The sequence below is a fragment of the Nomascus leucogenys genome, chromosome 17, assembly GCF_006542625.1.
Source record: "Nomascus leucogenys isolate Asia chromosome 17, Asia_NLE_v1, whole genome shotgun sequence".
NCBI classification, from domain to species: Eukaryota; Metazoa; Chordata; class Mammalia; order Primates; family Hylobatidae; genus Nomascus; species Nomascus leucogenys.
Window position 1 is genome coordinate 25,099,899 of NC_044397.1, and position 21,136 is coordinate 25,121,034.

The 21,136-nt window shown below is 41.9% G+C and overlaps 2 protein-coding genes across 10 annotated transcripts in view; one reads left to right on the top strand and one right to left on the bottom strand.

The window, feature by feature from the left end:
• ARL6IP6 (ADP ribosylation factor like GTPase 6 interacting protein 6) overlaps window positions 1-3,549 on the bottom strand; it is a 39,015-nt gene extending 35,466 nt beyond the window's left edge. The window contains exons 1-2 of the mRNA XM_003274967.4: window positions 2,398-3,549; window positions 718-771 (exon numbers count right to left, since the gene is read on the bottom strand). Coding sequence (XP_003275015.1) covers window positions 718-771; window positions 2,398-2,797 — 454 coding nt within the window. The 5' untranslated portion in view covers window positions 2,798-3,549. The remainder of the gene's footprint in view (window positions 1-717; window positions 772-2,397) is intronic.
• Window positions 3,550-3,811: 262 nt separating this feature from the next.
• The window catches only part of PRPF40A (pre-mRNA processing factor 40 homolog A), a 65,887-nt gene continuing 48,562 nt past the window's right edge, over window positions 3,812-21,136 (top strand). For 3 of the 9 annotated variants that reach the window (XM_012496465.2, XM_030795998.1, XM_030795999.1), the window contains exons 1-2: window positions 3,930-4,201; window positions 5,308-5,439. In XM_012496465.2, coding sequence (XP_012351919.2) covers window positions 3,992-4,201; window positions 5,308-5,439 — 342 coding nt within the window. In that variant the 5' untranslated portion in view covers window positions 3,930-3,991. Of the gene's footprint in view, window positions 4,202-5,307; window positions 5,440-6,772; window positions 6,853-21,136 lie in introns of those variants that run through there. The other 6 variants (XM_030795992.1, XM_030795993.1, XM_030795994.1 and 3 more) reach the window with 5 other exon arrangements.

Consider the following 21,136-nt stretch of genomic DNA (forward strand, 5'->3'; position numbering starts at 1 on the left):
AACTTAAATTCCTCCTGAAGCCTACATAAGACATTATTTACCTTTGCTAAGTTAGTGAGGAAGTTCTTTTGTTTTTAAATTCCTGAGAAGAGTTGTGGGAAGCCTCTTCCAGAAGGTAATTGGAAAATGTTAAATATTTCTCTGGACCTGAGTCACATGCAGTTGTGTTTAAAATGTATTACTAGTGTGTGTGGTATATATATACACCAGTACCCATTAAAAAATTATTATTGTTTCAGACAGGGTCTCACTCAATCACAGTTCACTGCAGCCTTGAACTTTCCAGCTTAAGTGATCCTCCCACATCAGCCTCCCAAGTAGCTGGCACTACAAGCATGAGTGAAACCATGCCTGGCTAATTTTGTTTATTTTTTGCAGAGACAGGGTCTCACTATGTTGCCCAGACTGGTCTCGAACTCCTGGGCTCAAATGATTCTACTGCCTCAGCTTCCCAAAGTGTTGGGATTACAGATGTGAGCCACTGCACCTGGCCCCATTAAGAAATTATAGCAAACACAGCATATACGTACACACATACTCCACATATATAAAGGAAATCTAATAACATTTATCACCAACATATGCAAATGAAAAACATAAGACTGAATGACTGCACACAGAAATATATTAAGTATTTTATCCCAAAGTTAGTTCAAATATGATCTGGAAACATAAAAGTGAGCTCAAAACCAAAGCAAGCGGCAATTAAGTCCATACCTAATAGTCCAGTGTCTACAACATCTTCATTTTTCAAATTCTCAGCATGCAACTCTGCAAATACAAAGAGGGACTTAGGTAAGAAAGTAATATTATAATTTGAAAAGTAACTCAAGGGCTGTGAAGGCATTGTGGAGCTGTGGAAAGTGCTCTGGAGTCACAAAGAACTGGGTTCAAATTCTGATTCAATTTACCAGCTATGTGACCTTCAGCAAGCAAATGAACGTGTTGACCACTATGGGAGCCAACAGCCATATACTGTACATAGGATGAGAGTACTGTTTATTCCCTAAGGCAGTGGTAAACACTAAAGGGCATACTAGGTGGAGTTCAGTTCCCTTCTCTATTCTTCAAAACAAGCACAGTTCAATGTCTTCTGCAATGGAATTCCACTTATCATGGTTTTGTGACTTTATGATACAAAGGGAATGTCTCCGAGCAAAAGAGAAATAAACCACCTAGAAGACAAAACTATCAGAATTGCAAAAAAGGGTAAAAAGGGGGGGAGGGGAATGATAAATAATAAATGAAACATTGGCAGCCAATCATTTAAGACTGAATTTACATTTTATGCACATTCAAAAAAGGGTAAAAAAGGGGGGAGGGGAATGATAAAGAAATGAAACATTGGCAGCCAATCATTTAAGACTGACAGTTTGCATTTTATGCACATTCAGTTTACCATTTTATGAAGAGGTAAAACCCACATCAACTGGCCAAAGTGTCTTCTGTATGAAAATCAAGCATTGTAAAGGTTTTAGATGCCATGCCATCTGCAGCCCACTAAACGCTGGGAGGCAATGAGGACAAACAAAAACTGCAGTTAAATAGATTTAATTATATTTAATGAAGTACAAAAATAACACTTCAGTGACAACGTTTTGGGTGTTTTTCATACAACAAAGTTTTGGTTTTTTTTTTTTTTTTTTTTTTTTTTTTTTTTTTTTCAGTAACTTGGCAAAGGTCACAAACTAGTGAGAATGGAAATTTAAACTTAACTGCTTCTTTCCACTATAACATACACTAGCCAACTAAATTATACAACCGTATGCCTTGCAATAAACTTTCAACCCGCCAATATTTCAACTTCAGACAGAAAAATAAAATTATTAGAGGAAGAGTGGACTATACTTCCTGCAACAGAACTCCGTGCACTACACCTGGATACAAACTTAAAAACTGAGAGACTAATTATTTTACCCATAAAAGTAGAAATTTGGACTATGCGATGAAAATCTTTGTCCCTCAGGATTCTGTGTAGAGGAAATCGTGGACGGCACATCTTTATTTGTGGATGAAGGCCATTGAATATAGATAGCCCATTTTAATTATATGCACTTTTCACTGTCTCCTTTTAATGGTGGGTGTTTCGCATTTTGTTTAATCTTGACAATATTTCATCCTCCGTGTTCAAGGACTTGAAGATATTTCTTCAAGAGTACCCATTTAATCAAAAGATCCTTTTTAAAAATACGTCTCCTGATCATGGATCAGGACGCTCCACTTAGAAAAGGCAAACGGCTGGAGAGCAAAGAAAGATGCAAATGAGGACTGTGGGTGAAAGCAGCTGCCAGCCTGCGGGCTTAGGCAGCGTGAGGGAAAGGGAGATGGGTGGAGGCGAGAGCCATACCCTGGCTCAACTTTACAATGGACAGACTTTCAAGGCCTCGGCTTCAATACCTTTAACGATCAAGTAGGCGATGGCGAGGAGGAAGGCGAGAAGGATGGCGAAGAGCAGCGAGCAGAGAATAGAGAGGACCTGGACCGGCCACCGCCGAGGCTGGGCTCTGCTGCCCGCGGCCGCGGGAAAGATACCATTGCGCTTATAGGGCAGAACAGGCGACCCGTCCCCGTCCGGCGGGAGCACCGAGCCCTTTCTGGGCTCTGACCACGCCCCAGCCGAGAACTCCGCCCGCAGGTCGCGGGCCACTTGGTCGCATCCCTCCTCCTCGTCGACTTCGCCTTCACCCCAACTGTCCCCCTGAATAAAGGAGGAATACGTTGGCCGAGCCACAGGGCCCGGGGTGCCGGGACCACGGCGCCGCAAAGCCGACCGCCACCCGCTCTCCGCAAACGACATGGCGCGAAACACAACGAAACCCGCGGTGAACGAGCCTCTCCCACCCGCCCCGCCCCGGGTCCGCAACAGCCAATCCGCGGCAGTGGCCTCTACCACCAGGCCTCAGAGCCCAGGGGTAAACCACGGAGAGCAAAGGAGGGCGGCGGGTTGCAAAGGAAGCCCTAGGGCCAGAGGAGAGGCGGAATGCGCTTGGACCAGAGCTCGACCCCAGGGCTGTAGCCGGAAGCGGGAGCAGGAAAGCGCGCAGGGAGAAGTGGGCGGAGGCCCAAGGCTGTCGAGTATCCACTCCCTGCGGGGCTTCGTCCGGGCCGGAGAGCTCCGCCACCGCCGCGTCACCAACGGGAGCACGCGCCCCGACAGCCCCAAAGCCGCATCTTTTCGACGCCGGGTCCTAGCGCCCGCTCGCGCCCTCCGAGACACATTCCCGAACCTATTTGTCTTCTCCCTTCTTCCCCTCTACGCTCACACTCTTCTCTAGGTTCCCCCATTGAGGGCAGCTGTCTGCCTAGCGCTCTCGCGGTGCCCTAATTGCTCACCCCCATCTTCCTTTAGTGTGGTTCTCCCCACCCGTACCACAACTTCCCTCACGCTACTCGACACGCCTCCTTCCCCCTCCGCCCAGGCGCGCGCTCTCCACCTGGTGCGTACGGAGATCGAACCCTCTCCTCGGAACCCCTCCTTTCGCCTTCCCCGCCCCCTCCCCTCCGCCTCGAGCCCCGCGCGCGCGCATTCGGCTCCAGCCACCGCTAATACTAGAGGCTGCTTACCCCCGCCCCCTCCACCCTACCCCTGGCGGCCTCAGGTTTGTGGGGCGTACGTAACTCGGGCGGGGAGGGTGAAGGTGGCAGACCCCCACTGCCCCACTCCCTACGGGGTGAGGCGGTCTAAGCTCGGGAAGCTGGGACACGGTTGTCTTCCCTTCCCCTGGGGAAGTTGGTAGAGTTTTCCCGACGGAGGACTCGGCGCAGAAACTTCCTCCGTCCTCCTCCTTCCCCCCTCCCCATGCAGGCGACGCCGAGTGAGGCTGAGGCTGGGGGCGAATCGCCGCAGAGCTGCGTGTCGGCGGCGCATTCTGATTGGACAGCGGGGAAGCCCGTCAGCCTGTTGGCCCCGCTGATCCCGCCCCGTAGCGCAGGGCAGCCTTTAACCTTTAGCCCCAGTGGGCGCCAGCCACTCAGATCGCTTCTTGTTGGTATGTGTAGCGGCAGTGGCCGCCGGCGGAGCAGTCTGAGCCCGACGATGAGGCCGGGGACGGGAGCTGAGCGTGGAGGCCTCATGGTGAGTGAAATGGAGAGCCATCCTCCCTCGCAGGGTCCTGGGGACGGGGAGAGGAGATTGTCCGGCTCAAGCCTCTGCTCCGGCTCTTGGGTCTCTGCTGACGGCTTCCTGAGGAGACGGCCCTCGGTAAGGGATCAGTGGGGCAGGGGGAAGGCGGCACAATGAAAAACGGAGTGAGAGAAACAGGAAGCTTTCTCCGAAAGGAGAAGAAGATAAAAGTGGACGAAGGAAGAACTCGAGATGGTGGGATATGTTCTGAGGGAGAGAAGTGGAGGGTGGGGATGCACAAAGAGAAGGATGTGAGACCCTGGAAGTTTCCCCGTGGGCTTGGCCTAGACAGATGCGTGGTGAAGGTGCTGGCTCTTGGGCGGGGTGAGCGTCTTGGAGCTTTAGGCCCAATTTTAGCTGGGAGGGGGAGGCAGGGGCTTGATACTGCAAGACTTTAACAGCGGCTGCCAAAATTTGTTTTCATTAGTCGTCGGGGTGGTCTGCAGGGGGAACTGTTGGGACAATTGGCAGGAGATAATTAGCTGGTTTTAATTTAAAACATGGAACAATGGACTCATCGGTAAAGAAAGTAGTTGTCTTTTTAAACTGCGTTAAAAAGGATGAATTAGTTGTTTGCATTTAGTGTCCGTGAGTGACAGAACCTCAGTCTTTGAAAATGTATTTTTGGCAGAAGGAATTTTACCTGTCTTAAAGGTTATGTTAGGAAATAAGTTTGTTAGGAGTGAATTGTGCCTGGGTAGCCATACCGTTTGTGTTTTATAAGACTGACTCTCACCTGAGTTAATTGGATAGAGCATTTTAAAGTTTAAAATCGGTAGTGTTATAAAGTAACAATAGCTGGCTGTCTTTTATATCTGCATGAAAATAGGAGAGTTGTTGTTTTCACCGTAACAGTTTTAAAATTAGTATTCAATGTGTATCCTCGAAGCTTAGCAAGCCAGTTAGTAGCTGGTTAAGTCAGTGCTTAAAAAAAAGAGAGAAAAACCTATGATCCAGCTGTCCAGGATTCATCTTAACTTTTCCCGTTTTGTTACGGAATTTGCAAGCTCGTTTTAAATACTAGCAGAATGCATTTTGTTTGAAACAAGGTATAGACTAATCCGATGATGTTATTACACATAAGCTTAATATTATGTCGCTTCAGATAACTGATTTGTTGAAATGAGATTTTTGAGAAGCATTTAGTATTATTTGCTCATTTAAAAATGTTCACTGTTTTTCAGATGGGGCACCCTGGCATGCATTATGCCCCAATGGGAATGCACCCTATGGGTCAGAGAGCGAATATGCCTCCTGTACCTCATGGAATGATGCCGCAGATGATGCCCCCTATGGGAGGGCCACCAATGGGACAAGTAAGACTGTTTTTGTTTTATTTTGCATTTATTTATTTGTTTTTGCCTCAGGTATTCTGTCAAGATTTCAGAATCTAGGTCAGTAGTTATAGCTGTTTAGTTATTTGTTTATGCCCGAATAATTTCAAATAAGCCAAATGTTGAATCATGACTGTAACGGAAATTTGAGTAATGAAAAAGTCTTCTGAGAAATTTACTGATGACCTCAAAACTAAGAATTTTTTTCTTTATTATTTAAAATAAAGTGTGCATCTAGGCTTTTATTTTTAATGATTATTTTTTCAAGAATGCCAATTGAAGTTAATGGTCTAAGAGTAAATATTATCTGATACAGCAACATAACTGATTTTGGTGGACCATGTAAATAAATAGAATCTGAAAATAGCAATTGTTTTGGTTTAGAGCGAATTTTATTCCTGAAATATCTTCCTCTTTGTGTGTTGGAGGGTGAGGGAGGGTGGGGAGTTTGTGCTCTATAATTCTGATTCTTCGTAGGACAGTGCCAATAGGCAGTTCATTTTCCACTTACACTATTTTTTTTTTTAATGCTTGTTGCTTCTACACTCCTGCTTATGAGCTGTCCCTTCCATCTCTAGCATAAATTGTAAATGGACATTTTGTAGGAGTGATTTGGATCAAAAGGTTTTAATGCTGATTCAGTGATTTCGGTAGAACTGAGTTTCTAGAGAAGCATCCAAGAAAGGTAACAGGTTCAGTTACCATGAGTAATTTTGTGCTTCATGTTAAGTTCTATAATAGATCTTTAGGTGGCTGGGTTATTTCCATTTGAGTATTTCCATAAATCATCAAAAATTTAGTCTAACAAAATATTTTGGAAGCCAATTTCATGTGATCTTTTGCTAATTAGTACTGTTTGATAATTGTTTAAGCTTTCATGGTTAAAGTTATTGGTGAAATTGCAGTGGGAAAAGGAGCTTGCTATGTGTCTGTCTCTTTTTACTTAACCTTAAGAGTAGAAGGGCTTACTGTCAAGTGATTTTCCTCTTTTTTTTTTTAATTTGGAATATTGCCCTTAATTTTGTTAAAAAAAAAAAAAAACCTTTATTCAAAGGCACCAGCCCCAAAAGATTCTGCTTGCAGGAGTTCTTTAAATAAAAGAGCCTTTTATTCTGTTACTCTAGAATAATACAAATTTTAAAACTCTCTAGGTGATGGAGAAACAACTTTGATTCCTCTTCTGTTTCTTTCCATCTAAGCAGCAAGGAGCTCTTCTTGTTTTCTTGGTAGAGCTGCTCTAACTAGATAATGAGCTTTAAAAATATTTATTCTTTAAATGCTCTGGTTCTTATTTAAAATTAGTTTCTTTCCACAGAAAGATAAAATAAAACAATTTGCTACTGCCAGATGCTTCTCTCTTTTCTGGGGCCTTCTGTTTCCATTGGGCCAATCAAGGTAAGTTTTGCAAGGGATTGACCTGCTTACCCTTGCTGTAATGGTGCTATTGCACTACCAAAACCAAGATACCAGCTAGTCATATTTCTAGTTAAAAAAAAAAAAAAAAAAAATGCAGATTTTATTTTTTAAAAGTACTTTCATGTATCTGATTGACATAAGCTGGTCACAGTTTGCTTTATGGCCCTTTCTCTTTAGCTGTATCAGTGACCATCTTTCTAGTAAGTTTACTTGCTACTCGGTACACATCCATTCAAATAACTGATTTTTTTTGTGTGGTTTTCTTCTACTTTTTCCTAGGCTAATATATGCCATGTGCCTTTAAGTAGACCTAATTATTTAGATGTTTAGAATTCTTCTCCCTCTGAAGGCTCCTGTTAGTATAATAAATAAATGTTTTAGTACGAGTTATGCTCTGAAAGTCCCAAAAGAATCTCCACTGTTTTTGTCAGAATTATATAATTCCCTTTTCTCCCCTGAATATTTCACTAACAAATATGGGGCCCAAATCTTGGTAAAACAAATTCTTGTTTTAGCTTTATAACAGACTGGGAGAGCATGGATAATTTGAATTCTCAAATCAGAAATCTTATTTGAAACTCTGTAAACGTTGCTTTAAAAATTAAAGGTGATAATAAATAGGACAGTTGATCCTTTTTCCTGCATTATTTCTTCTGCCACTCTCGGAAGTACTCAGGAGCAGTAAGTGGTCAGAAGATAATTGAGAAGAAGCAGGATGTCTGTCTGTATCATTCACAGTAGTGACAGTTGGGAGGGTTCTGCCATGCAATTTAAAAAAGTCAGTTCACAAATTCTTTAGACTTTGGGACTGAAGGTTATGAAAACCTTCATGTATTGACTGGTTTGCATGAACATCTCATGCTGGGACTAGCTAAAGACTAAAATTGGTGGCAGTCTTAACTTGCCAAATAATTGTGGTCTTTGGAATGTTACCAATATGACATGAAACTATAAAACTTGTTTGTAAAATAATATGCAGACTGGGTAGCATAATGATGTACGGAAGCCAGGGTTCATAATTTCTCAAATGCATCAAGCTATTTAGCTTAAAGAAGTGGTGCGTTCAAATTTTTTTTTTCTTAATTCATGAGATGACCTAGAGTGCCATCTCATGCATTTAGGCTCACTCTTAGTAGTTATAAATATTTGATGATTATCAAATTGAGCTTAATATTCTTTCAGGTTTATTTCAGTTTTCTATCTTGTAGATTAAATTTGCCTCTTACTCTGTATAACTTTATAGGAAAGTCATACTTTTGGTTATAGGATCTTATAGCTGAAAGGGACCTTACAGGTTGTTTAAGCTTTAAAAAATAAGTGATTTAAGATGCTTTGAGGATCACTGGTTAAAAATGTTAGTAAAGAAAGATAAAGAATTTTCCCTGCTGGATGGCAGTACTCAAAAATTTCCCATTGGGAGGCCGAGGCGGGTGCATCGCTTGAGCTCAAGAGTTGGAGACCAGCCTGGGCAACATGGTGAAACCCTGTCTCTACAAAAACTATTTAAAAATAAGCTGGGTGTGGTGGCGTGCATCTGTCGTCCCAGCTACTTAGGGGGCTGAGGCAGAAGGATTGCTTGAACCCAGGAGGTCGAGGCTGCAGTGAGCCAAGATCGCGCCCTGCATTCCATCCTGGGTGACAAATTGAGGCCCTATCTCAAAAAAATAAAGATTTTCTGTAGAGATTTCTATCAATAAAATTATGTGTGAGGCTGTCTTCTTCCTCAGTGTCCATGGTAAATAATGTTTTCATTTCTTACTCTTTTGTCTTTTCTACACAAAGGACATGCAGGTCCTGCCATCTTTATCACAGATGATTATGCCTTTGCCCCAGAGAGTCCTGCTAGCTGGCTGTTTTTTTTCTCCCTATTTTGAGTCTTCATTTTCCTCTGTCAATGAGAAGAGTAGAGTAATTGAGTTAAGGTCCCTTTTAGCTCTAACAGCCTATGATTCAGTTCAGATCATTTGATAAGAGTAGATATCAGATTTTATGGGATGATATGGAAATAAAAGAACAGAAAATTCCTTTAGTAATGCCTCCCTAATTCTAATTATTCAGTACTTTTTTTTGGTCTTTGGTCAGTCAACTGATAAATGAATAATTGCTTTTTACAAATGAGTTTGATTTTCTTGCTCCTATATTGAGTAAGGCTGGCTCTAACAGATCTTATTTTATTTCAGTTCCTGCTACCACATGAGCCCAAGTCGTCACTCCCATGCCTAGGTTATTCAACAGTTTTTGAGTTGAGTTGGTTTTCTTGCTTCAAGGATGCCTCCCTGCCCCCACAAATTTTAGATTTCAGTGTGTTATCTCCTTGCCCAAGAATCTCCAGTACTTTCAGTGCTTATAACATAGTATCTAAATTCCACAGCTTAACTTTAAAGAACCTCCCATAGTACATGTCAAAGCAGGATTCAAGGCTGCATGTCTTTACACTCCCTAATTTGAACTTAGGCTGGTCTTTTCAGAGTGTCTTGAGTGATTACCTTAGTTCACAACTTCAAACTTAGGCTGTTCTTCTTACCCTCCTGCCCCCCGAGCTCAGTATCACCATGAGCTTTGCTTTGCTTACCTATGTTGTACTATTTCAAGTCCTGCCTTCTCCAAAAGTTTCTCAAAAATGACTTTTGCCAACATATACCTCCCCTTCAGATTATTAAAGAAAATATATGTAATCTACCCATAACTCTTACTGTTTCACTTATTTTGGCCTAGTTATTGACTTGTTTTATGGTTTCTTAATTTGCTTTAATTTTCCAACAAGTAATAGATTGTAAGCTCTTAGAGGGCAGGGGCTATGTTCTGTACTTTTTAAGAAGCCTATAGGTGCTGAGCACAGTTCTTGGCACATCATGGGTGCTCAGTAAAATACTTGTTGAATGAATGAAACAAATACACAGGTATTCTTTCCTGCAGTATAAGCCCATAAGTCAGTCAGTGTTAAATGTGACTGTTTGCAGTGGTTACTTGTGACTTTACGTTGTTACTATTTATTCTTGTTTTTAGTGTCTGCCTCTTTACTTTTACTTTTTCATTTGACAAAAATGGAAGATAAATAAGATGAAATAAATAATTTTTGTTTGGAGAATAAAACTAAAATATTTCCATTTGCAGTCGACCCTCTGTATCCAGAGATTCAAGCAACTGCGATGGAAAATAGTCTTTAAAAAAGCAACAACAAAAAAATACAAATTTTTAAAAATATAGTATAATAACTCTTTTATAGCATTTACATTGTATAAGGTATTATAAGTAATGTAGAGGTAATGTAGAGGAAAAATAATAAAGTAGAATATAGGCCTTGCAGAGAAATTCAGTGTATTGGTACCTTAGACTTACCTGACTGATTTGACAAATTTATTTGTTGCTGTTCCTTCTGAATTACCCTTCCTTTTGAGTAGCTACAGGATCCATGCCATTGAATTGGGCATTAGCCAGTGACAAAAAAGAGATAGAATTTTTGTTTTTTAGGTCATCTGCTCCTAATTCTTGAATCTGAGTAACTTCTGGGTACATGGGGATGACTCAAGCAAGTGCTTTTAAAAAATGTCTTAACTCAGACCTAATGTCTGTAAATTCTTGACTGAATGTGGTTAGATTTTTGACAAATGTTACTAGTGACACTACAGATAAGTTTATTTTAATTATCTTTAGAAAGCAGTTCATTTAAATATGAGCTCATCTATTCACAAACTTAGGGTGGAAAGATCTAAGGAGGACCACATCAGTTGAGAAGAATGACCTGTATCCCCCCCTCCCCTTTTGAAATTCACAAGGCATAATATTTACTAAAATGATGAGAAGTCTGGCAGAAGCCTTTTACAATTTTTACTTAGTATTTCTGTCTTATTTGACCACCTCCCCCAATCCCCCTTTCTCTAGTTTCTCTAACTCCCTGTTACCTGTTTGTTTTGCTTTATGTAGCACATTGTATGAATTAGCATTTTGTGAGAAATGCTGAATTAGGGCCCTTTGTTCTTTTAGTTTGCTCTTTAGGAGAAAAAGGCAACATCAAAATAAGTTAGTGTTAACACACATATGCATAAATGAAGCAGCTTGTGGAGTACAATGAATGTATTCATTAGATAGTGGATCAAAAGAGGGAACAAGTCAATAGATTAACCTTTGATTTTTAAATTAGGCTTGTTGAATATCATGATAAGACTAATAGTAGTATTAATAGATAATAAAGATTTGAGGCTGAGCATGGTGGCTCACGCCTGTAATCCCAGCACTTTGGGAGCTCAAGGTGGATGGATCACTTCAGGTCAAGAGTTCGAGACCAGCCTGACCAACACGGTGAAACCCCATCTCTACTAAAAATACAAAAATTAGTGGGACGTGGTGGCGCACACCTGTCATCTCAGCTACTTGGGAGGCTGAGGCAGGAGAATTGCTTGAACCCGGGAGGCGGAAGTCACAGTGAGCTGAGATGGCGCTATTGCACTCCAGCCTAGGCAACAATAGCAAAACTATCTCAAAAAAAAAAAAGATTTGGTACATGTGCATACACCATAGCAGTGTACTAGGGATTTGGGGGGTTTTTGTTTGTTTTGAGACAGAGTGTCTGTCACCCAGGCTGGAGTGCAGTGGTGCAATCTCCACTTATTGCAACCTCATCCTCCCAGGTTCTCCAAGCAGCTGGAATCACAGGTGTGTGCCACCATGCCTAGGTAATTTTTTTATTTTTATTAGAGTCAGTGTTTCACCATGTTGGCCAGTCTGGTCTCGAACTCCAAGGCGCAAGTGATCCTCCTGCCTTGGCCTCCTAAAGTGCTGGGATCACAGGCATGAGCCACTTTGCCCAACCTGTTTTTAACCTAGAGAAATAGGTCCGTGTTGTGAAGGTTTATAGGTAGGAATTAATAGATGACATTCCATGTAGAAATTATTAGTCTTTCGTTCTTATTTTTTTCCTTACCTTTACTTTTCTTTTATTCAGTACACATTTAAGTCTCTTGGGTGTGGTACCTAGTGTACAGGTGTTGTATGCCCTGCTCTCAAGGAGGTCATTCCTGAGATGCCATTTTGAACTCGTTTTTGTCTTCTAACTGCTGATTTGGTTGTTATGGTATTTCCGTACATTTGGAAATCTAGTAGCTATGAATATTTTATACAGGTTGAGTATCTGTAATCTGGAAACCAGAAATGCTCCAAAATCTAAAACTTTGAGTGCAAACATGACACTCAAAATAAATGCTCATTGGAATGTTTCAGATTTTTGAATTAGGGATGCTCAACCAATAGGTAAAAAGGCAAATATCTGCAAATCTGAAAAAATCCCAAACAGTCTGGTGTCAAGCATTCCGTATAAAGGCTACTCAACCTGTATTTGCCTTCTTTCACTGTCTGGTCAAGTACTTGTACATTATGTGTCACTTATTTTAAACAAGTTAGTTGTACTTAGCAGTTATTAGAGATGTGATTGTTGGAAGTAAATGTTCAGTGTTGCAAAGTGAAAATAGCACTCAGGCAAAAAGTTTTCTCAGCAAGGCAGTTTACTTCTGTAGAAGGGTGCGTCTTGCAGATGGAGCAATCGTGAGATGGACAAGGGAGGGGAAGAGGTTCTTATTCCTAACGCAGCTGGTCCCCACTGTTGTGTCTTTCCCCTACTGGCTAGGGTTGGACCGCACAATCTAAACTGACCCAGTTGACTGATGTTTGAAGTTGAACCCAGCTATCTAGGCTGGAAGGGGAAGGCTATCCATTATGACACAAGGCATGTCTAGGAGAAGGAAGAGTTTGTCTGAATAAAGTGGAGGAGAGCTGAGGAAGGTTTTGGTGAGAGCTGTTTTTATAAGTCTTTCCACTAAACTATGAGTACAGGGTATGATACAGCATTCTGTAAGAATGAGCACACCTATAACAGCTGTAAGAGAAGGATTGAGGCTATGATTCCTTTTCATTTACCGAACTACCTCTCTAGCCATCTTGAGAAAGGGTTATCGACTCTAGAATTTTTAGTTAGTTCATTGGATAAAGCGATAAGTCTTTGTAAGACCCTTGTTATGTTCCCAGTGGGGTCGGTGTTGTTTGGAATAAAGGTACAACAGTGAATTTTAATCATAACACAAACACCCCCTTTTTCGGCTAATATATCTAGGGCCATTCTGTTTTCCCAGGACATCTGGCTAGTGGGCCCCAATTGTTCTGTTACCCTTTGACAGCATCCGTGGTGTAATTAGTAAACCGCTGCTGATTATAATAAATGTAATTTATCCAATCTGTGTTTTTATTAGTTGTCACTCACAAAAATATTGACTCAAATCCTACAGCTATTTGATCTTGAGTTTTAAATTTAAGATGCATTCGCATCTTGATATCCTGTCTCAGTTGCCAAAGTTTGTTTTAGGTCTTTAACTTCTACAATAGCTACCTTGGTCTTTTCATTAGATGGAGGAGTAGCAATAGTTTTGTTGTGAGAGGTTTTGGAAGAAGGCTTAGGGGAAAGTGTAGGCAGTAGGGGATCAATGCAGCATATTTCAAAGGATCTGATAGGTTCTGTTCCTGAAACCTCAGCCCCCATGCCATAAAACCGTCTTAAAGAAGGGAACCAGCTTATAGAAGGGGAAGAACTTGGAGAGTTTGAGATAATAACCTGTATTGGATAGTACTGGTTTAGCTCACAGCTAGGGGAAGCTGTTTGTTTAGTAAAATGAATGTATGGCTTTAGGAAATTACAACTACTGGTTGGGGTTGTCTATCCGTGCTCTTTAGTGGTGTACAGAACGTTACAACTACTGGTTGGGGAAGTCCATCCGTGCTCTTTAGTGGTCTACAGAACGTTGGACCAACTGCGGCATAAAAGCCCTGTCTTGGCGGGGTGTGGGGGGCAATACTCCCAGTTGACATTGGGGTCTTTATTGAAACCTTTCCAGACTAAATGATCCCCATTCACTAATGTCCTGTCTGAGCAGAGCCAGGAAAGACAGAGGTACTTTTTTGGAGTGGAGAGCTGTCTTTGACTTGACAAGTCTCCACAGGGTATAACAAGACAAGCATCAAATATAATAGTTTGAGGTGAAATTGACTCGGTTACATTAATAATGAGGTGGTCAGCAATAGAGGAAAGAAGGAGTAATAGAATAGATGAAAGAGAGTTAAATTTTCCTTAGCTTTAGTTTGGTAGGGTTTTCCCCTGGGACTATGGCCCATGACTCTGGAGGGGGTGGCACTTTTTTGACTCGGGTGTGATGGGTCCATCCTTTTTTTGCTGTCTGGACTGTGGTTTCAGTAGTTAGGTGCACTAGGTATGGTCCTTTCCAGGCCAGTTTGAGCTTTTCGTCCTAGTTTTTGATGAGGACGTGATCCCCAGGCTGATGTTGATGTACTGGGAACTCCAGGGGCAGCGCCTGTGCTAGGAGACCTTTGGTTTTAAGAGAAGAGAAAGTAGAAGATATACCAAGTATATAATTTTTAAGGAATTGGTCTTTTGTTTCAGAGGTAGGAATGTCAGCAATGGAGTGTAAATAAGGCATTCCATAGAGCATCTCATAAGGGGAAAGACCAATATCTTCCTGAGGGGCAGTTTGGATTCTTAACAAGGCAATAGGAAGACATTTGGTCCATGGTAACCGATTCTCCAGAACCAACTTGGTTAAGTGGTTCTTCAGAGTTTGATTCATTCTTTTTACCCTCCATGATGAAGGTGGGTGTCAAGGAGTATGATATTCCCATCTAATCGCTAGTGTTTGGGATAGCTTTTTAATGATGTGTGTGGTAAAATGCGTTCCACTGTCTGAGTCAGTATTTTCTATTAACCCAAACCTAGGCACTATATTTTTAATAAAGGCTTTAACTACATTATTGGCTGTTGCATTTGAAAAGGGGATAGCTTCGACCCAGTGACTGAGGTGATCTGTCACTAGTATGTATTTTAGACGCCCTATTGGAGGCATCTCTGTGTAATCAATCTGGATACTTTGGAATGGACTTAAGCCTGGACTCCTTCCCACAAGGGGTAATCTTTTTATAGTTTGTTTATTAGTTTTTTTACAAACTAAGCAACTATCTGTAACCTGTTTGGCCAGGGTATAAATTTCTGTGCACCCATAAACTTTGAGGACTCCGTCACACATGGCTTGGGGCCCCCAATGGATCTCTTGATGCAGTTAGGGTAAGATTTCCCTCATAAGGGGTTTGGATAACATTTCTCTCTGGTTTGGCGACATCCATTTTCCTTCTGAATTCTCCTTGGCACCTATTTTTATTAGGGTTTTTTTTTTTTCCATTAGAAGAAAAAATGGGGATCATGGTAGGAAGAGGAAGGTAAGGAGTTAAGTGAAAAATAGGTGTTTTAGAGGAAACGGCAGCCTGTTTGGCTATCTGATCTGTTAGGTTATTTCCTCGATTTTCAAAAGAAAGGCTTTTCTGGTGTCTGGGGACGTGGACAATAGGTATTTCTTCTGGCAACTGAAGGTTATTCAATACTCAGGTGGTTAGCTCCTTATGAGCAAGGTCTTGACCTTTACTATTAATGAAGCCTCGTTCAGTCCAAATTTTTTCAAATGTATGAGCCACTCAAAAGGCATACTTAGAATCTGTATAGATGGGTCTTTCCTGGTTCTGCAAGTACTTTAAGGTTTGTCTGAGTGAACAGCTCGCAAGTTTGGGCAGACCAATAACTGGGCAATTTTTTTTGACTCTCTTTCTTTGAGAGTTTTTCTATCAACTACTGAATACCCATTGTGTCTTTTTCCCTCAATCACCTGGGAGGAACCATTTATAATAAGTGTCCTCCTGTCCTGAAGGGAGTTTCTCCTAGGTCTGGTCAGACCTTTGTGTGGTAATCGATTAAATCTAAACCTGTGTGCTTTTTCTTTAGATTTGGATCCCCTGTTAGGAAACCTGCTGGGTTAAGCAAATTATCAGTGGTTAATGTTAAATCATGTTTTTTTTTTTTTAAACGGAATAGCCTCATATACTTTAAGATTCTTGAGTCAGCAGGCCACCTCCCTGCTTTCTGGTTTAAGATAGTTCTAACTTAGTGGGGCGTGCGTACTGTCAATTTTTCTCCAAAGGTTAAGTTTTTGGTTTCTTTGACCAATACTGCTGTAGCTGTAATGGATTGGATGTATTGAGGCCATCCACAAGTAACTGGATCTAAGACTTTTGACAGGAAGGCCACGGGCTGCCGAAAGCCACTGTGTTCTTGAGTAAGCACTCCCAAAGCTACCGCATTATGCATGTTCACAAAAAGGTGGTACAGCTTTTCTAGGGAAGGCAAGGCTAAGACAGGCAGTTATGAGCGTTTCGTTCAGCTCTTTGACCTGATCGACTTCCTCAGAAGTCCACAGGCGATGGTCAGGCTTCCCCTGGGGAAGTTGTTGATACAAAAGTTTACTGTGCATATAAGTCAATCCATAAGTGGCAATATCCAGCTAACCCTAAAAATTTCCTGAGTTCTTGTTTAGTTTGAGGCAAGGGTAGGGACACAGTTCTCCCAACTCGTTCGGGCCCTAGTCTGCACTTACCAAGTGGCCTAAATATTTAACTTCAGGCTCCACATACTGAAGCTTTTCCTTTGAGAGTCGTAACCCCTCGAACTGCAAATGGTTAAGAATATGTGTAGAGAAGCCAGTTACTTTCTCTATATCCTCACCAGATATAAGAATATCATCAACATATTGGAGTAGGCATATTTGTTTTGGGATGACAACTTTTTCTAATACTTGTTCTAAAATTTGACCAAAAAGGTTAGGGGAGTCTGTGAACCCTTAAAGTAAGACGGTCCATCAATACTGTTGTTTCCGCCCTTAATGGGGATCTTCCCACTCAAAAGCAAATATATCTCGACTGTCTTCAGCCAGGGGACATGCCCAAGAAGCATCCTTTAAATCTATTACAGTAAACCATTGATGATTATATGGAATGTTGCTGAGAATGGTGTAAGAATTAGGGACAATGGGGTGGGTAGTTTGGACTATTTGGTTAATAGCTCTAAGGTCCTGTACCAGCCAGTATGACCCGTCTGATTTCTTGACTGGCAATATTGGGGTGTTATAAGGGGACATACAGGGCTCAAAAAGCCCGTCTTTAATAAGACCTTTAATTATAGGTTTCAACCCTATCCTGTCCTCTGGATATGGGGTATTGTTTCCTCCTTACAACTTCCCCGGGGGATTTTAGCTTGATGTGGATTGGAGAGACTCGGAGTTTCCATCAGTTCTCCTCTTTGGACCAGACATTAGGATTAATGTATTTTTCATCTGCAGTGATGAGTAGGTTTAATGAGATGAGGAATCCTCTTGGGCTGACTTGTAGGCCTATGCCTAACTTCAGCATTAAATCCCTCCCTAATAAATTAGTCCCTGCCTCAGGGATTAACAAAAACTGAATATGAGCTGATCGATCCTGGTATCTGACTTATGTGTTTTTTAAAATTTTTCTTTAAATCCTTCTCCTTTTACCCCAGAGACCAAAAGTTCCTCCAAAGAGTAGGCAGTATTAGATGGGGGAAACAAACAGGAATGAGCTGCCCCTGAATTGACCAAAAAGGTGATAAGCTCATGCTTAGGTCTCACTTCTAAATTTATCAAGGGCTCCTGGTGGGACTCAAGATAAAAGAGACAGGGCCTCTGACCCCCCTGTTCTTCCTCGAAAGTCATGAGTGTAAGGGCTTCTTTCTCCTTTTTAAATTCAGGACATTCTGTCTTGAAGTGGCCTGTTCTTCTACATTTGTAGCACCTATCTTGCCCTTACCCCCTCTCAGTTCTGGGATTCTTTGACTTTGCTTCCCCATACTCTTTAGAGGGCCTGGTAAACAAGACCCTTAGTCCTTTAAAGGAGGGTTTGGACCCTTTATGGTTCTGGCCCCTTGAAGCTCTGTTTAGAAGTATATGGGTTTGGAGTCATCTGTTGGAAGGTGGATAGCATAAGTTTTGTCTTTGTTTTTGCTTTTCCTCGTCTCTTCTCACATACACTTTTTGAGCTTCCCTGAGAAGTTCACTTAGGAGGTGATCTTCCCAATTTTCTACTTTAATTTTTTTTTGAGATGTCTGGCCATCTTCTAGTGACAAATTGGAGTTTTAATATTCCTTGCCCAAGGGGATCTTCTAAATTGAGGCCTGCATATTGTCTCATTTGCTCTTTCAGTCTATCTAGGAATCTCATAGGCCCTTTATCCTTTTTTTTGTTATATATCAAATGCTTTAGAGAGATTTGGGGTTTGGGTACTGATTCCTGAAATCCTTTTATTATCATCTCCCTTAGGTCCTGCATGTTTTTATTTTCCCACTGGGGGTCTCAGGCGGGGAATTTCTGGTCCACAGTAGGAACATTTTGACTGGGAGGACACTCATGTTCTCAAATTACCATAGCAGCCCTATGAATCATACTCTCTTTTCCTGAAAAGACGCTGTCCAAGATGGACATTAACTCTACTTAAGTGTGTAACTGAGGTCCTAAAAATTGATCAGTTTGATCTGTCACTCCATAAGGGTCATCTTGCAGTGGCTTAAGCTCTTTCTTTAAATTCTGGACCTCTGAACTGGTTAAGGGAGCATTCACAGAGCCAATGGCTCCCCCTCTTTATGGCATTTCTCTTAAGGGAAAGAGAGCAGGGGCTGACTCTTGAGTTGTAGAGGGGAAAGGGAAGTTCTGGATATCCTTTTTACATTGCTGTATTTCACACTGGAGTTTCTTTAGGGAGGGGTCCTTAGGCTGATAGGGGACAGGCTCCTGGGATGATAATTTCTAAGAGTCAGGATTGTGAGGAGGAGGAGTAACATGAGTAGGTGAAGGATCTAGAGCAGGATCTGGGGCAGCAGCAGCTGCCTGAGGAGAGGGGTTGGGGTCACTGAGCAGGGGAAGATGGTCTAGGGGATCCCATGTGCTGGAGTCTTTGAGCATTGGAACTAACTTACCTAATTTTTCCTTTTGTGATGCTAGATCAGGTTCTTTCCTAGTTGTCTCTAAGGGAAAAAGGAGGACAGGTCCCTGCCTCCAACAAAGAGCATAGTCCGTTTCCTCTTGAGAAGCTGGGCTTTTATCATTGACATATTGAATCAAAAGCTGACACATGGCACATGGCACTCTCATTCGGCCTAAACTTTGGCCAGAAGATTGAGGGTTTGAGGATGGGTCCCTGAGTCCAAATAAAACAGTAATATTTTATCATTTGTTGCTGCTTCTTATGTTTAGTCTTCTCATTATCTTTCCAGTCTTTTACCATGAGACCTAGGGGACTATCGAGGGCAATATCTTTACTGCTATCTTTATCCTTTTTACTCCCTGTCTGGCTTAGGGTATTTCCCATATCAGGTCCTAGTATTAGAGACTTCTTGCCTATTCTCTGGAGGCTCGTTAAGGCTCAGTCCCTCGTATTAGAGATTTCTTGCCTATCCTTTAGCCCCACCTCCCGGAGGCTCCTTGCATCCTTCTTTTGCTTCATCCACTCTGGCCACTTCCCTCGTGGGAATTTAGGCCCCTCTTGGCATTGGCATGCCGGCATGAACCCCACAGCAGGATCCGCCCTAAGCTATATGAAGTGACCACAGAACCGCAGATAGGACCCACTCACTCTGCACAGCAGTGGTGCTTAGTACCATTCACATAAGCAGCACTACAAGCAGTAGTGCTTGTGATCATTCACACACACTTTCATCCTCCAGAATATCCCAACCACCAAGGAAATACTTTGTCACCCCTGCGACGTTTCTTACCTTGGTCTGTACACAGAGTTACCTGGTTGCTGCAGTATATAAGAATCCTTTCCCCAAGCTGCTGGCCTGTATCTTTTCTTGTTGCTGAGAGTCTGGGTTTATTTGTTGCACTGGGTGGGTTCTGACCTCTCACACTGAGGCCACTGCAACGAGGCAATGGGATGCGCCTCCCCACGAGAAATGACCAGAGACCGGTTCCCCTGAGGAGAATGGGAATCCTGGGCAGGCCCCCAAATTGTTGGAAGTAAATGCTTGGTGTCACAAGGTGAAAATACACTCAGGCAAAAGTTTTCTCAGCAAGGTAATTTATTTCTGTAGAAGGGTGTGTCTCGCGGATGGAGCAATGGCAAGAGCACACCGGACAAGGGAGGGGAAGGGGTTCTTATTCCTAACAGCTGGTCCCTACTGTTGTGTCTTTCCCCTATTGGCTAGGGTTGGACTGCACAATCTAAACTGACTCGGTTGGCTACTGTTTGTAATTGAACACAGATATCTAGGCGGGAAGGAGAAGACTATCCCTTATGGCGTAAGGCACGTCTAGGTTTGTCAGGGCATGTCAGGGCGCGGCAAGGGCAGGAAGGATTAGTTACAGCATAGATAACTATAGAAACCAGAGAAACAAAGAACTAGAAGAACTGGGAATTAAAACCTTTTGAAGAGGAATTTACCATCTCTGTCGTGATATTTTGCATTGGTGGATTTAAAAGGAAATCCACTTCGGCTTCTTTCTTACTCAGTGAACTCAAAGTGGGAATATGAATCTTCTCCCAGTCTGAATGATTTTATTAGTCATGAAGGACTAGTGAACACTGTCTTGAGTTGAAATTCAGTTTGCTCTGTCTTAGGCTTTGATTTTTGTTTTTATTTTAACAAAATTCTTATATTTATCTTAGACTTTGATTTTTTTTTTTTTTTTTTTTTTTGAGACAGAGTCTTGGCTTTGTCGCTAGGCTGGAGTGCAGTGGTGCGATCCCAGCTCACTGCAACCTCCACCTTCCGAGTTCAAGCAAGTCCTTTGCCTCAGCCTCCCGAGTAGCTGGGACTACAGGTGCGCATCACCACACCTGGCTGATTTTTTTGTATTTTAGTAGAGACGGGGTTTCACCATGTTGGCCAGGATGGTCTCGATTTCTCGTGATCCACCCACCTTGGCCTCCCAAAGTGCTGGGATTACAGGCGTGAGCCACCGCGCCTGGCCAACTTTGATCTTTTTAAACAAAATTCACATTACATCGTGAATGGGATCCTTATCATTAGGTCTTAATCTTAAATTTAGGCTAAGACTTTTAAAACTAGCTTTTGATAAATGAATGAGCATTAAGTTCTTGTTTGCAAACACCCATTTGGACATGCAGAATCAAGAAAGTTGTTTCTTTGAAAAATGATTTTTCAGCAATCTTTAAGTCATCGTGTATTTGTGATCATGTATTTCTTAGGTATAGAAAATTAGACCCTTATACTGAAATAAAGTATAAATATTTAGCTTGATATACTACTGAATCTAGCTTGAAAGACTTGGGGAAGGGGATAATAATGGTCTTGTGTCCTTGTATACTTTTGTCTAAAAGAAAGCTTTGATGACTTTTTAGAGTAAGTTTTAA